This window comes from Scyliorhinus canicula, chromosome 2 (genome assembly GCF_902713615.1).
Source record: "Scyliorhinus canicula chromosome 2, sScyCan1.1, whole genome shotgun sequence".
NCBI lineage: Eukaryota > Metazoa > Chordata > Chondrichthyes > Carcharhiniformes > Scyliorhinidae > Scyliorhinus > Scyliorhinus canicula.
The window spans coordinates 159,241,148-159,255,182 of record NC_052147.1 but is presented as its reverse complement, the minus strand read 5'-3'; the positions used below and the strand labels follow the sequence as shown (position 1 = coordinate 159,255,182).

General features: G+C 48.3%; 1 protein-coding gene across 1 annotated transcript; it reads left to right on the top strand.

Moving 5' to 3' along the window:
• The first annotated feature begins 558 nt into the window (after positions 1-558).
• On the top strand, positions 559-4,550 carry LOC119960494 (secreted phosphoprotein 24-like). The gene is made up of 8 exons (XM_038788193.1): positions 559-731; positions 878-981; positions 1,169-1,297; positions 2,015-2,146; positions 2,261-2,305; positions 3,503-3,547; positions 4,109-4,153; positions 4,269-4,550. The coding sequence occupies exons 1-8, from the start codon at positions 680-682 to the stop codon at positions 4,299-4,301; spliced, it is 585 nt and encodes a 194-aa protein (XP_038644121.1). The 5' UTR covers positions 559-679; the 3' UTR covers positions 4,302-4,550.
• Positions 4,551-14,035: the final 9,485 nt, after the last annotated feature.

Here is a 14,035-nt window from a genome sequence, read left to right as displayed (position 1 = left end):
CCATGTGGGAATTTGAGAGAGAGGATACGAATTTGAAAATCGAGGCATTGCTTAACCGGGAACCGATGTAGGTCAGAGGGCACAAGGGTGAGTGGAATTTGGTGCAAGTTATGATATGGACAGCAGAATTGCAGATGATCTCAGGTTTATGGATTGAGGGAAGGATGTGGGAGCCCAACCAGGAGCTGGCTGGAATAGTCAATCTAAGCTGAATAAAGGCATGAATGAGAGATTCAAAAGCAGATGAGCTGAGACAAGGGTGACGTCAGGAAAAGTTATGGAAATGGAAAAAGGTGGTATTAGTGATGGGGCAGATATGTGGTCGGAGGGTCACCTCAGTGGGTTACTTCACATAACTGAGAGTGACTTTGTACAAATTACACATGATCATTTCCTGTTCTCTATCAGTTCAGTATTTAATTTCCGAGGAATAATCTCTGATCTCCACGAATATAAACACGATGATGATATTTGGAGGAAGTTCTGCCCATATTATAGCCAATTGGCAGCAGGTTCCCCTGCCCAGGATCACCAAACTGAGCAAATATGAGTCAGTGTTTGAATGTGGTGGAGGTGCAGGATATAAAGCCTGAACACTGCAAGGGAAAGGCAGAGCGAGAGAGAGAGAAGCAGCTCCTTTACTCTTAGCAAGCAGCCAGCTGATCACACAAGAGGCAGAATGAAATCCTTACTCCTCACCATTGCTGCAGTGCAGATCCTCCATTGCTCAGGTAGGTACTGGAGAGAGAGTCACACTTCATAAAGCAACAAGTTATTGGCAGTGAGATTCACTCACTCAGATGTGACCAATCTGTGAAAATAATTGACTGAAGAATGCTGCAGTGTTTTGTACAACTTTCCTTTTCTCTCTCGACAGGAATGCCGAGCCCTAAGGATGCTCTGAGAGCGTCAGTTCTAAAACTGAACGAAATCACCGAGATCACCAATCTGTGTGGGATAACCAGGAGAAGAGTGAAGGATGTAAGTGTGTCCTGGTCTCCGTGTGTTTCACTATCGAAAGTCGACAAGAATATTACTGAGTGCAGTTAGACACTGATTCTTAAACAGGAGCTGAATATTATATTGTTCTCACACTGATGGGTGAAGCAGTTCAGAGTAAGAACACTAGTTTCAGTCAGACACTAATGACCTGTTTTCCTCTCATTAGGTTTATCGCACAGGAAAATTGTCGTACAATGTGGATTTAACATTCTCTGTGAAAGAAACCGTCTGCTCCAAGAATTCTGGATTGGAATTTGATGATCCCGGCTGTCACTTCCGTTCCAAAAAGTCCGCAGTGAGTCCTGAGTTAGATTGTCACCTTGAAACCCTCATGTGTATGGAGTTACATCATAGAAACGCCCTGTGTCACTGCTGAGCTTGTAGTTATAAAGTTGGTAAAAAGGGAGTAAGAGTGAAGAAGCGTCATACAATAATGCAGAGCATTAGTGAGGCCACTCCTTTCAGACAGTGTATGGATTTAACCCCCTTTCATAAGGAAGGACATACTGCCCTGGAGGTTGTGTCACAAAGGATCTAATTTGAGGAGATTATCCTGTGAGGAGAGATTGAGTAACCTCGGCCTGTATTTGCTGCAGCCCAGAAGAATGAGAGGTGATCTAATGGAATATCCTTGACAGTGCTATTTGCACTGGTTGGCGAATCTAGAACAATGGATTATCCTATCATTAGACGTCGGCTATTTAGGGCAGAGTTGAGGACAATCTTATCCACTCAAAGTGTTAAAAACCTTTAGAAATTTCTACCTCAGAGAGATGTTGATAATCAGTCAGTCATTAAGTATCTTTAAGACAGAGATCTATAGATTTTTAGACATTAAGGGAGTTTTGAGAAATGGGATAGGGTGAGAAGATGAGCTGAGTTAGGGGATCAGTTGTGATTGGACTGAATGGTGAAGCAGGTGCGAGGACCGGATGATTAACATCAGCTTCTATTTCTTATGTTCTAATGTCATTCGTAAATAATTTAAAAGAATTGTGTTTTATTTTGACAGGAAAAAGGTTTGTGCAAAAGCCGTGTTGAATATTTTGCTGATGAGGTTATTGAGGTTGATGTGGAGTGTCGAGGTTTGAAGACAATTGACAGCAACAGTGAATCATCAGAATCGAGTGAGAATAGTCTTGAGGTAAAGTCACCATTATACACATCAGGACAATGGGCTTTCTAACATGCAGATTCTTCAGAAGATGTCTCATTGGTCCACTGTGCTAAATATAGAAATATTAATATTTTAATACAGGTTGAAACCAAATCAATAGAGACATCGATCGAGGAATCGCCAAATGTGAGTATAAACTGGGAATTCTTTTAAAAATATTTTTATTGAACATTTTTTAATGAATATAGAACAATAAACAAAACACATCCTCAAAGAAAACCACAACCCCCACCCCCTAACAGCTGATGGTGACTAGTTCTTTAAAAAACAGAATGAAAGGACGCCACCTTTATAAAACCTTTCAATTGAGTCCCTTAACATCCTTAATTTTCTCAAGATGAAAAAACTTCATATAATCCCCTAGCCATACCGAGGCATTAGATGGAGAAGCTGACCTCCATTCCAAAGCACCCGCCTGTGAATGATCCGCGAAGCGAAGGCTAAGACATCCGCGCCCACACCTGTCTGCAGTTCCGGCAGGTCTCACACGCCAAATATGGCCACCAGGGGACTGGGTGCCAATTCCATCTGTAGAATCGCCAACATGGTGCTGAAGAAGGAAACCCAAAATTTCACCAGCTCAGGACAGGCCCAGAACATATGCACAGGATTTGCTGAGCCCCTCCCACAACGTTCACATTTATCTTCTACCCCCTCAAACAACCGACTCATCCTAGCTCTAGTCAAGTGCGCCTAGTGCACCACCTTCAACTGGATGAACTGGGAATTCTGTCCGATTATTTTCCCCTAAATCAGAATTATCAACAAAACATTTAAAATCCGGAATGTAACTGCGTCAGAATGGAATGTGAGAGAATTTATCTTAATCTGAGATACTGGGGGAGGGGAGTATGAGGCTCCGACACAAATGCACAGAATGAGTATGATCTCCCTGAAGATAAAGTCAGCTGATTATTCAGAGGACTGGAGAGGTACAGAAAATAGCATTGGGAGAGCAGTGTCTCTTACACTCTCACCAATAATAGACAATAATGGCTGGACCCCCCTAGAGGGGAACTGCAGATTCAGCATAATAAATCCCAATCAGTGGAGAATCTCAGCCTCCGTCAGCTTATCCATCGACCCCGCAGTCCCACTGTCGCAGAGCTGGATGGATTCTTGCCGTGGTGGAGAACAGGAGATGTTTGGTGAGGAGTTCTCCGCTCCAACACTGAGTCACTTGATCACAACTACAAAATATCCCAAATTAATAATTCCTCAATTAACATTTATATCTTTGATGTGGAATTTTTTTCAAATTGTTCACAAGACGTCTCATTATTCCCACGTTCTGACCATATAAATGTTAATATTTTATAACAGGTGAAAAGCAAATCAACAGAATCATCCCTGGAGGAGTCTCCGAAAGTAAGTATAATCTGGGATTTTGTGTCAATAACTGTTGACATTTTGATTCAGCAGCATCATTAGGGTGTGAGAGAGCTTGGTGTGTTTATTCAATTAAAAGCATATTGAGAGCAGAGGTTGTGTGGTGTAGTGGGTAGCATCCTGATCTGTGGGTTAGAAGCTCTGGGTTCAATCCCAACCTGGGACTTGTTGGTTATGGAAGGTGTGTTCATATCGTGGACAAACAGGTTAATTATCAGCCTGAAAATCCTTCCAATACCCCTGATGGCAGGTGGTGAGAGTGGGAGAGATTCCTGGTCAACACACTGCAGGAGGCAACGGCAAACCACTGCAGTACTTTGCTAAACAGAATGTTAAACCAATCTGATGGGAGTCCATGGTCACCAACACCCTGTTAGGGCACAGTGCCTGAAGGAGGTGATTTATGTTGGAAATTAGAAATTGAAGGAGTTAACATTTCCTCATATTTGGCGCTAATAATCAGTGAAATCTTTGCTTTTAAAGATCATTCTCATGCTCAATATTAGTTTTAAACAGATCAATCTGAATCTTTTGCTACAGGTAAGAAGCAAGTCAGCAGAAACATCGCTTGATGTGTCTTCAAACGTGAGTATAAACTGGGACTTTGTGTCAGCGAACTGCCTCTTGATCATCAACAACAATAAAACATTGAACTCAGTCTATCTGAAAGTGACTGTTCTGTTGATTCTGTCCATTGTAGGAACACAATGATGATTCAACAGATCGACACTAACCATGAATGAAATGTCTAAAAGGCCTAGCTTGGTGTGGACACTAGAAGACCCCAATCCCATTGAAGAAGATGTTATCGATTGTACTTTACTTGTTCATGTATAAGGGCGGGGTGACCTGGGGTTCCTGACTGTACATTTTACTGTAACTGGGAGATTCTATAGTTTGTAAATGTTCTTTGGTGTGTTGTTGTTGTATTCTGTGCATCATAATAAAAGTGTAAAGAGAATATTTCCTGATGTTCCTCCAATTGTTGTTCCTCGTTTCACTGATTGTTTGGAAGTTCAGACAGACACAGTGCTAGAACCAGCCTGTAAATAAGGAGAACATTGACTTCAAATGGATGGGACCATTCTGACCAGACTTGTTAACTGAAATAGGAAGTAAGACTCCTTGTAAACTGTAGCAATGCTCCATGATTGGTTCCGGATTTATCAACCCTTTAATAAAGTTAAGTTTCCCTCTAATGCTGAAACTGAAAGTGGAAGGTGTCTTTGTACAATGGAGGATGGGATACACATTAACTGGAGGGTCATTAGCAGTGTTTACTTGTTGAGTAGAGATTGCAGGGGCGGATGAACATTGAGGGGAAACCCATGCAGACACAGGGAGAACGTGTAGACTCACCCAAAGGGAATCGAACCTGGGACCGTGGTGCTGTGAGGCAACAATGCTAACCACTGTGCGATCGTGCCACAGTGAATATAGCCAGTCAATGGTAACCCCAGGTAATCCCAGCTGGAGATTCAGCGATGGTAATGCCATTGAATGTCAAGTGGCGATGGTTAGAATGTCTCTTTGGGAGATGGTCATTGCCTGGCACTTGTGTGGCACGAATGTAACTTGCTACTTGTCAGCCCAAGCCTGGATATTATCCAGGTTTTGCCTCATTTGGACACCAACTGCTTCAGTATCTGAAGAGTCATGAATGGTACTGAACATTGTGCAATCATCAGCAAACATCTCCACTTCTGACCTGATGATGGAAGAGAGGTCATTGATGAAGCAGCTGAAAATGGTTGGGCCGAGGACACTCTGAGAAACTCCAGCAGTAATGTTCCAGGGCTGAGATAATTGACCTCCAACCACCACAACCATCTTCCTTTGTTCCAGGCATGACTCCAACCAGCTAGGAGTTTTCCCCATGACTCCGAGGATTAACAGCTCCAGGCAGTTTATTAAATTCACCGGTGAATAGAAACAACTGGCAGAATTCTCCGTTTCTGAGACTGGGGGCTGGATTCTCCGATTTTGAGGCTATGTCCCCACGCCGGCATGGAAACGGTGCTGTTTTACACCAGAATAACTGGCATGGAGCAGCACGGTGGCCCAGTTGCCTCAGGGCGCTGAGGTCCCAGGTTCGATCCCGACTCTGGGTCACTGTTCGTGTGGAGTTTGCACATTCTCCCCGCGTCTGCGTGGGTTTCGCCCCCACAACACAAAAATGTGAGAGTAGGTGAATTGGCCATGGTAAATTGCCCCTTAATTGGAAAAAATAATTGGGTAATCTAAATTTTTAAAAAGAAAAAGAATAACTGGCATGGCGCTGGCTGCTTGTGGACCCGGCCCGCAAAATAGTCCTCCCCTTTGCCCGGCTCACGCGTCGTTGACCCCCCCCCCCCCCCCCCCCCCTCCCCCACAGTGCCCCCAGCCACTGATAATGTCCTCCCTGCCTGCGGATCGGCCCTCCACCGACTGTGGCGGGGGACCTTCACCATGGCCAAGCAGAGGCCCCTGGACATATTCGATGATCTAGAGGGAGGTCGCCGAGGTGGAGCTTGGCCACGGGGGAGGAAGTGAGGCCCCGCTTCCTCTGATTCCACAGCAATAATACATTCACATCACTTAATTATGCTCGAACATTGAAGAAACTTGAACAGGATCCTTTCGGCCATCCTTCATTGATATATAGTCTCACTTTCTGCAAGATAGTGTCCTTGGCAGTTTCCTCTTTAATGATTTTTGACTTGCTGTCAGACACTGGCAGAGACCCTGTCACCATGTTTACGTGGACCTGTACATCCTCATCCAGCTGGAGTGGTTCCTCATTGCCGGTAGCTCTGGAAAGTGTGTCAGGCACAATGAGATGTTTATGCACCAACTCAAAATCGTACCGCTTCAAATTCATGAATTTTCTTTGCAAGCTCGGTGAAATCTCACCAAGATTTCCTTTTACGATGGTGACCAGTGGCCTGTGGTCAGTCTCCACAATGAAGATTGGAGGTCCATACACATAATCATGGAACTTCGACAGTCCATTAACAAGCCCAAGACACACTTATTCAATTTGGGCATATTGTCATTCAGTGTCGGGCATTGCCCTGGATGCAGAGGCCACTGGCAGACAGTCTCCTTCCAGATTCTGCTGAAGTAGGATCGTCCCCGAACCATCCTGTGATGCATCAGTTGAGATTCTTGTATTTTTGGTTGGGTCAAAAAACGAGAGATCTGGTGCCATGGTGAGCGAAACCAGCAGGGCCTGTCACTCTTGTTCGTGGATGCTGGGTCACTGGAGTGCGACATCTTTGACTTCATTGCAAACGGGTTGTCATCATCCTCCATCCCATGGACCAGATTCGCTGTTACTGCCAACCCAGAGCCCGCACCCTGTAGTGTGACAGGCATGAATCACAAAGGGAGTTGCGAGCGGGGAAGGGGGGTGACCCGCGGGGTTGGAGGGGGGGTGAAGGGTGTGGGGGGATATGGTGTCCGTGCCCCTGGTAAGTATTCCCCCTCCACTCTCTCTCCCTGCGCCCCCCCCAGCCAGTGAACCTGGAGGCAATCAGAGCATCCCATGCATGTTGGCCCTGGCGCACACATTGTGTGGCCTCCCGTGCCTGCCTGAGCTCCAACTCCTTCCCACCCGCACCCTCCTCCGCATCCTCCTCATTGGACGAGGTCTGGTTTTCCTCCTCATCCTCCTCCTCCAGCACTCGCTCCTCTGCTGGGCGATGTTGTAGAGGACACAGCAGGCTGCCACAATGCAGACAACCCTCCTGGCGAGATACTGGAGGGCTCCTTCAGAGAGGTCCAGGCACCTGAACAGCATCTTCAGGAGGTCAGAGCACCGTCGATCATGCTCCTGGTTCTGGTCTTTGGCCTCCAGATAGGTGTCATCAGCCACAACCGCAGTGGATAACCCCTGTCGCCCAAATGCCAACACCCCAGCTGGGGGAGGGGGTGGGTGTGGGTGGGCGCATTTCAAACATGTCAGGACTTGTTGAGTGTGGCAGGATGAAGGCTTCGTGCACACTGCCCGGGTATCGGGGGCAGACGTGTATGTTGCACAGCTGATGGTCACATATCAGCTGCACGTTCACTGAGTGAAATCCCTTTTGGTTTATGGAGAGTGGCCTGTCATTTGCAGGTGTATTCCGTCGATCACCCCCTGGACCCGGGGCATCCTGGCGATGGCGGCAAACTCGGGCATACTGGTGGGCTCTGTCCACATTGAAATGGATGTAGTGAGCTGCCTGGGTATACAGGACCTCTGTAATGGCATGGACAGGTCCCCACTCGGCACCTGGAAGGACCCCGTGGTGTAAACATTTAGGGGGAACGTCACCTTGACTGCCACCAGGAACAGGTGTCCTCCCCTATTCTCCGCTGTGCCAGGTGTGCCATCATTGTCCCATTGTCTCTCTGCTCATCCGGCATCCTCGAGGAATGCCCGGGCCGGCAGGTCCTCGAGTGACAGGCGGTGCCAGTTCATGTGAGACCTCATGCAGCGCCTCCTTTGCCCCTCCTCCTCCTCGGCCTTTTGGGCAGCCGGCTTTCCATCCTGGGTGGCTGCCCCCTATCCCTCTGTGGCACGCTCCTCTTCCGCCCTCTCCACTGCTGTAGCTTCCTCTTCTCCTCGAGTAGCGCCAGTTTGTACAGCCACAGGGCAACCCCCAGGGCTGTGGCGATGAGCAGGAAGGCCACCATTGCTGGTTGAATTCCAATACCCATTGTCTGCAGGTGCTGAAAGGCTGACATGTTAGCATGGTGCATATCCCTGTGCCCAACCAGGTCCACCAGGCTACATTGTGGCACCAGTTGGCACCGCGGATTCTGCCACCACATGTTCCCCCACCCTAACCCCTGGCCCTGTCTAAGCCAGCACCGTGGGGGCACCAGGGACTGAGGCCCTCCCTGATGTCAGGGGTACAGTCGGCCTGGCACTGCCCTTGCCTTGGTTATGCACTGCAGACCCCGTAGCAGCTACTGTGGGTGTTGCCATAGGTGGGCCACCGGTGGGTGGCAGCTGGTGGGGAAAGGGAGGCATGTTGTGGCGGGGGATTGTGGCGAAGGGTGGGGTATGGGTGTGGGGACATCCATACGGCCAGTGTCACTCTGCAGAACCAGGGGTCAAGGTGGGTGGTCAGTGGGTGAGCAGGAAATTGGCTCCAGTAATGGCGGTCCATGCCTGGACACCGCCCCAGTCCCGTGGTGGGGTCACCCTGGCCACTTGGCTAGTTCCCTCCATCACCCCACCTTCCCCGGCCCTGGCAGCCCCCCCCCCACCCCCCACTCCACCCCAGCCAGCCCGCCAGTGTCCAGCCCGGCAGCCCACAGTCACGCCTATCCGGGTCCTACCTCCTCCATCTCCTTCATCAGCCACTATACCGTTTCCACGATTTTTAAAAGCACACGTGAACTGCGCCATCAGGAACTCGGCCCATTGCAGGAGGAGAATCGCAGAGGCCCCGGAGAATACCGGGTCGGGCCGACTAATGATATGCAAACGGTGTTTACTGTACGTGCGTTTCGGTACGCATTGACGCTGCTGTCGAGGTGACGGTGAATTACGATTAGGCTTCAAATTGATGGCTCGCCGCGATTTTGGAATTGGAATCGATTCTCAGTCCAATCGCCTTTCCCAATTTCGGCGTCAGCAAACGGAGGATCCGCCCAACATATTTGCATCTTCGCAGCACCTTCTACTTTGTTACAAGAGAAAGTTATGAAGAAATGCTATAAATAACTGATCAACGAAATCTTCCCTGATCTCTTCATCCATTTTTTTTTTACATAGAATTTACAGTGCAGAAGGAGGCCATTCGGCCCATCGAGTCTGCACCGGCTCTTGGAAAGAGCATCCTACCCAAGGTCAACACCTCCACCCTATCCCCATAACCCAGTAACCCCACCCAACACTAAGGGCAATTTTGGACACTAAGGGCAATTTATCATGGCCAATCCACCTAGCCTGCACATCTTTGGACTGTGGGAGGAAACCGGAGCACCCGGAGGAAACCCACGCAAACACGGGGAGGATGTGCAGACTCCGCACAGACAGTGACCCAAGCCGGAATCGAACCTGGGACCCTGGAGCTGTGAAGCGATTGTGCTATCCACAATGCTACCGTGCTGCCCTTTGTCCTGGCAGTGTCTGTCTTTCGAGTGCCTGCCAGACCGGGCATGCTGTCGAAGACTCCAACTGAGCAGGGGGACAGTGCAACATATCTTCTAGATTATGGCATGCCTGGCACTGTGGGGGAATGGGGAGGACACCCGCTCCTGGAGGCCGTTAAAGTATTGATCGCCCTGAACCTCTATGCATAGGGTCCTTCCAGGCACCAAGTGAGCACCTGTCCAAGATCTCAAAGAGCTCGGTGCACAGGTGCATCTGCTCCATCACAGAAGCCCTATATGCCCAGTCAGCACAATACATCCACTTCAATGTGGACCAATGCTGCAAGGATGCCCAGGCAGTGGGGTTCGCCACTATCAGCATGATGCTCCGGATCCAGGGCTGATTGATGGGACACTTGTCGTTCTATGAACACCGGCAAGTGGGGAAGACAGGCTGAATTTCACAAACCGAAAGGGGTTCCACTTGATGAACGTATAGCTGGTGTGTGACCATCAGGTGCACATCAATAGCACCATTCAATCCCCAGTATCTCAGTGAGAAAGTGACACACACTGACACAGACACTGACACACACACGGACACACACTGACACACACTGACACAGACATTGACACGCACACGGACACAAAGTGACACAGACACTGACACACACATGGACACACACTGACACACACTGACACAGACATTGACACGCACGCGGACACAAAGTGACACAGACACTGACGCACACAGACACACACACACGGACACAAACTGACACACACTGACACAGACACTGACACAAACACAGACACACACTGACATACACATGGACACACACATGGACACAAACTGACACAGACACTGACACACACTATGACACCCATTGACACAGACACTGACATACACACTGACACGGACATACACACAAAAACACCCTGACACACATACCAACAGAAACTGATGCACAAACACTGACACACACACCAACACACACACGGACACACATAGACGCATACACTGACACACACACCCTGACACACACCCTTACACAGGCACAGACACACACCCTGACACACACACCCTGACACACACCCTTCCCTGACACACACACAGATACACACTCTGACACACACATACTGACACACACACCCTGACACACACCCTGGCACAGGCACAGACACAGTCATAAACGTACTGACACACACTCACAAACACAATGACACACACACACACTGACACACAGACAATGTAATGGGGTATCAGTCGGGGGGTCGTGCCACCCTCGTAAAGCGGGTGGGGGTGTGAAGCAGAAAAATGCCTTGGGGAGATGGTGGTATTGCGATGCTGGGGGGAGAGGGCCCAGCTGCCAGACCTCGCCACTGGCTTCCTACTCAAAATGGCGGCCGTTAGCAGCATTTGCGAGGGAATCCCCGTTATGCCTAAATTTGCTCATCGGGGATAATGAATCACCTCTGGATTCCCATTCCCAGTGGGAGAACAAATCAGAGGCAATCATCTCCGGGGGGGAGAACCTAGGGCATGATTTACCCTCCTCGTCGTGCCCAACGTGGTCATGTGGCGAGGCTGTTGAATCGCGTGAGAATCGCGATGCTTGAGACGTCTCGTGAGATTGAACCGAACCTCGTGAGATGTTGTGATTGGATGAGCCGTAAGGCCCATTTAAATATGTCTGTTTCGGATTCTCCTGGCTCCCGGGAACTAATGGCCTCCCACGCGAAGCCTCGAATGGGTGCCATTTAGTACTTGTCCACACAAACATGAACCAGGTGTAAGGGCACCTGGTGAGTTTCCCAGTCCAATGGAGACTCCCGGGTGGTCAGGGTCATGGCAGGGTGCCACCCTGGCACTGCTCCTGCCAGCCTAGCAGTGCAAAGGTGCCTGGGTGCAATGTGCACACACACTCACAAACACTCAACGCACACACACACTTATGCACACATATTCACAAACGCTCACACAAACACACATACTCATGCACACTTACACACACACACACTCACACTCACATACACTCACTCACACATACACTTACACACTCGCATATGACATACACATTCACACACGCTCACAACATACACACCACACATTCACACACACTCAAACACCTACACACACACTCGTATATACACACACTGAACACACTCACCCACACACACTCACACTCACAGGCACACTTCCACACACACTCTTTCACACACCCCCCTCACACACTTACACACACTCGCATGCACACACATGCATACTCACATATGCATACACACACACAAGTCACACACACACTTATACACACTCATGCACACACTTACACACACTCGCATGCACACACACTCATACGTTCACACACAAACACATTCACACACACACACACACTCAAACGCACAGTTACACACACACTCACCCACATAATTCCACACACTCACACACATTCATGCACACACACACTCACAAACACACACACACTCAAACACACACACTCATGTATACTCACACACACACACTTATGTGCACACACATTCACGCATGCACAAGCACTCACCCACCCACACACACTCACACACTCACCAACCCATACACATACAGTCACACCCTCACACTCACACACTTACTCATTCACACACACACACTGACACACAGGCACATTCAAACACATGCAGTCACACTCATAGACGCACATAAACTCAGATACACACACAGGAATGAGAGTTCCTCCAATCTTCAGTGATGAACACAATGACTCAGATCTGCCACCTTGTGGGGAAATGTAGATCTGTCACTCAGACAAAACTCAGCGTTTAATATCCGAATTCTGTCCCTTGTAACCTCCACGGGCACCATCGCAGCTGCTCAAGGTTTTACTCTCCCCTGGTCCAATCCCAGAAATCAAATAAATCCCCACAAACAGACATTTATCTGTCCAAAATATTTCCATTTTCATTTGTGTGAAAGGTGACAGTGGTCATGATTTTAGCTAAAATAGATTCACAAAAATTGAGAGGCACAGAACAGGTATTCAATCCTGATTTAACTTCTGTTTCACAGAAAGGCAATGGAATTGACTTAAATCGATCACATTGTGTGAATTTGGATGGACAGTTAAATGAAAATTGGATCGATTTTGAATAAATGATGGTTCCTTTCAAAATGATCCCACCATAAATGGTGAATTATTACAATAGCCAGTTACCAAACAGAGTATAATCCAAAACAGTGACATAAATAAGAAGACAACGTGGGAAATGTGGAAATTATTTAATGTGTATGAATTCCATTCCATTCTCCCCCTGGTGTTGGGCTAGTGTAAGCGCAGCACAAACTCGATTCATACACGGGAAAATCAGGTGGAATTCTCCTGCACCCCTGCCAGCAGGATCAGTGTTAGGGGCAGGGCAGGGGGAAGGAAAAGTGATTGGCAGAGAAACCAAGGGGCAGAGTCAAAGAGGGCCACAGCGAAAAATAATGGGAACGGGACAAGGATTATTAAAAAGTCAAGGCTTAAAACTTTGTCTTAATCTGTGGAGTATTCACTGTAAATGGTTGAATCAATCACGCAAATAGATGGCAACGGGTATATATAGTTGGGATTATGGCTGCAGGGTGACCAGGGACGGGAACTGGACATCCAGGAATATTCAGTATTTAGGATGGACAGACTAAAAGGAAAAGGTAGTGGAGTTGCATTTCTGGTTAAAGAGGAAATTAACAACACAAGTTTGGGGGCACTGATAACGGCACCTCCTCCGCTCTTGCCGGCCCGATACTCCACAAGTCCAGTCGTAGTATCATCTCTGAGAATCTGGGGGCAGTGGAGGAAATATAAGAGAGTGGAGGGAGCATCGGTTTGGACCCCAATCTACAATAACCAACGGGTTGTACCGGGAAGACTGGATGGGGGATTCCAGAGATGGCAGAGAGCAGGAATTGGGAGGGTGGGAGATCTATTTATAGACGGGAGCTTCCCCAGCTTGAAAGTTTTGGAGGATAAATTTGAATTGCCAGCAGGGAACGAGTTTAGATATCTGCAGGTACGAGATTTTTTGAGAAGGCAGGTACCAACCTTCCCGCTCCTGCCACTACGGAGGATACAGGACAGGGTAGTTTCCAGAACATGGGTGGAGAGGGGAAGATATCAGATATCTACCAAGAACTTATGGAATTAGCGGAAACCCTGATAAAGGACCTAAAGGGCAAGTGGGAAGACGAACTAGGGGAAGAGATACAGGCGGGTCTGTGGGCGGATGCCATCAGCAGGTTTAACACATCCTCATCATGTGCCAGGCTTAGCCTGATACAGTTCAAGGTAGTCCACCGGGCACACGTGACGGTGGCCCGGATGAGTAAGTTTTTCGGAGTAGAGGACAGGTGTGCGAGGTGCG